The 1348-nt window shown below is 53.2% G+C and overlaps 1 protein-coding gene across 1 annotated transcript in view; it reads left to right on the top strand.

Annotated features, from left to right (window-relative positions):
- BBS4 (Bardet-Biedl syndrome 4) overlaps nt 1-1348 on the top strand; it is a 15555-nt gene that overhangs the window by 12911 nt on the left and 1296 nt on the right. Inside the window, exons 12-13 of the mRNA XM_010133185.1 lie at nt 128-269; nt 800-1010. Coding sequence (XP_010131487.1) covers nt 128-269; nt 800-1010 — 353 coding nt within the window. The remainder of the gene's footprint in view (nt 1-127; nt 270-799; nt 1011-1348) is intronic.

The following is a 1348-nucleotide window of genomic DNA, read 5'->3' as shown; positions in this document are numbered from 1 at the left end:
CCCATGTCTTGTCTGTGCCAGGCAGCGAAGTGTCTCCAGCTGTGCTGCTTGGGCACACCTTGGCGTTGTTCAAGGCAGGGTAAGTGTTCCCGCAGTGGATGTGATGAGTCCTGCGTGTTTGCTGCAGGTGCAACCCCCTGGTCAACCTGAACTACGCTGTCCTGCTGTATAACCAGGGCGACAAGAAGGGAGCCCTCAGCCAGTACCAGGAGATGGAGAAGAAGGTCAACGCGGCGAAGGAGAGCAGCACGCTTGACTTTGACCCTGAGGTATGTGTCTAATGGTTGTCGGCGGGAAACAAGTGGCCACACTAAGACTGGCAACAAACGGGGCGGAGATGGGGCTTTGCGGTCCAATTATTAGAGAGAAATTCTGCTTATGAGATTTTCTGAGCAGAGCAGTCACCTGCTGAGAGCTGCCTGCTTCATTTCTGCTCTTTTGTCGGCGGGAACCAAGTGGCCACACTAAGACTGGCAACAAACGGGGCGGAGATGGGGCTTTGCGGTCCAATTATTAGAGAGAAATTCTGCTTATGAGATTTTCTGAGCAGAGCAGTCACCTGCTGAGAGCTGCCTGCTTCATTTCTGCTCTTTGAAGCCCAGTTCTTCAATCAATACACAGCAAGACAAGATTCCCTCTTAATTAAGGGAATGAATTAGCCGAGATGTTTCCCTCGAGCACAAGGCAGTAGCCAGCTCTGCACAGCTCTCCTTTGGGTTTTTTTTTTTGCGTTGTTGCCTTTATTGCTGTCTAAAGTGTTCCTGTTTACAATGCCCTTCTCTTTTTGCTTCGTGAGAAGATGGTGGAGGTTGCCCAGAAGATGGGAGCTGCCCTGCAGGTGGGGGAGAGCCTGGTCTGGACTAAGCCTTCTAAAGAGTCTAAATCCAAGCAGAGAGCTGCGGCGTCAGGAAAGTCCTCCAGCGCTCAGCAGCCTTTGGGCTCTAACCAGGCCTTGGGTCAAGCCATGTCCTCAGCTGCAGGGTACGGCAAAACCACGCAGCTTCCCCCAGGTACTTCTCTTCTGCTTCTCCTTAAAGCAGAACCGAGGGAGGGGAGGAGCGAGGTTTCTCTCCCTTGGAGTACAGCGCGTGTTTGGGAAGGTTTCAACTTGCTCACGCAGCAGCGATATTGAGATTCGGTAACACCTTCCCTCGCTGCCCAGTTCAGGAAGGGTGGAAGGCAGATGCTGCCTGAGGTGCAGTGTGCTCTCCCGCTTTACAGGGCTGCGGAAAGCCTGTCAAGTTTCCCTTCTGTCTGAGCCACGCTGGGCTCCATCAGCACAGGATTGCGATGGTGCTCTGGAAAAGAGCTGGTTTCAGGAACCAGAGCTCTTGTCTTCTGTCGGCAG

The sequence above is a fragment of the Buceros rhinoceros genome, unplaced genomic scaffold (genome assembly GCF_000710305.1).
Source record: "Buceros rhinoceros silvestris isolate BGI_N320 unplaced genomic scaffold, ASM71030v1 scaffold15080, whole genome shotgun sequence".
In the NCBI taxonomy this organism is placed as follows: Eukaryota; Metazoa; Chordata; class Aves; order Bucerotiformes; family Bucerotidae; genus Buceros; species Buceros rhinoceros.
Note: the sequence above shows the minus strand (reverse complement) of the source record. Positions and strands in the feature narration are given on the sequence as shown.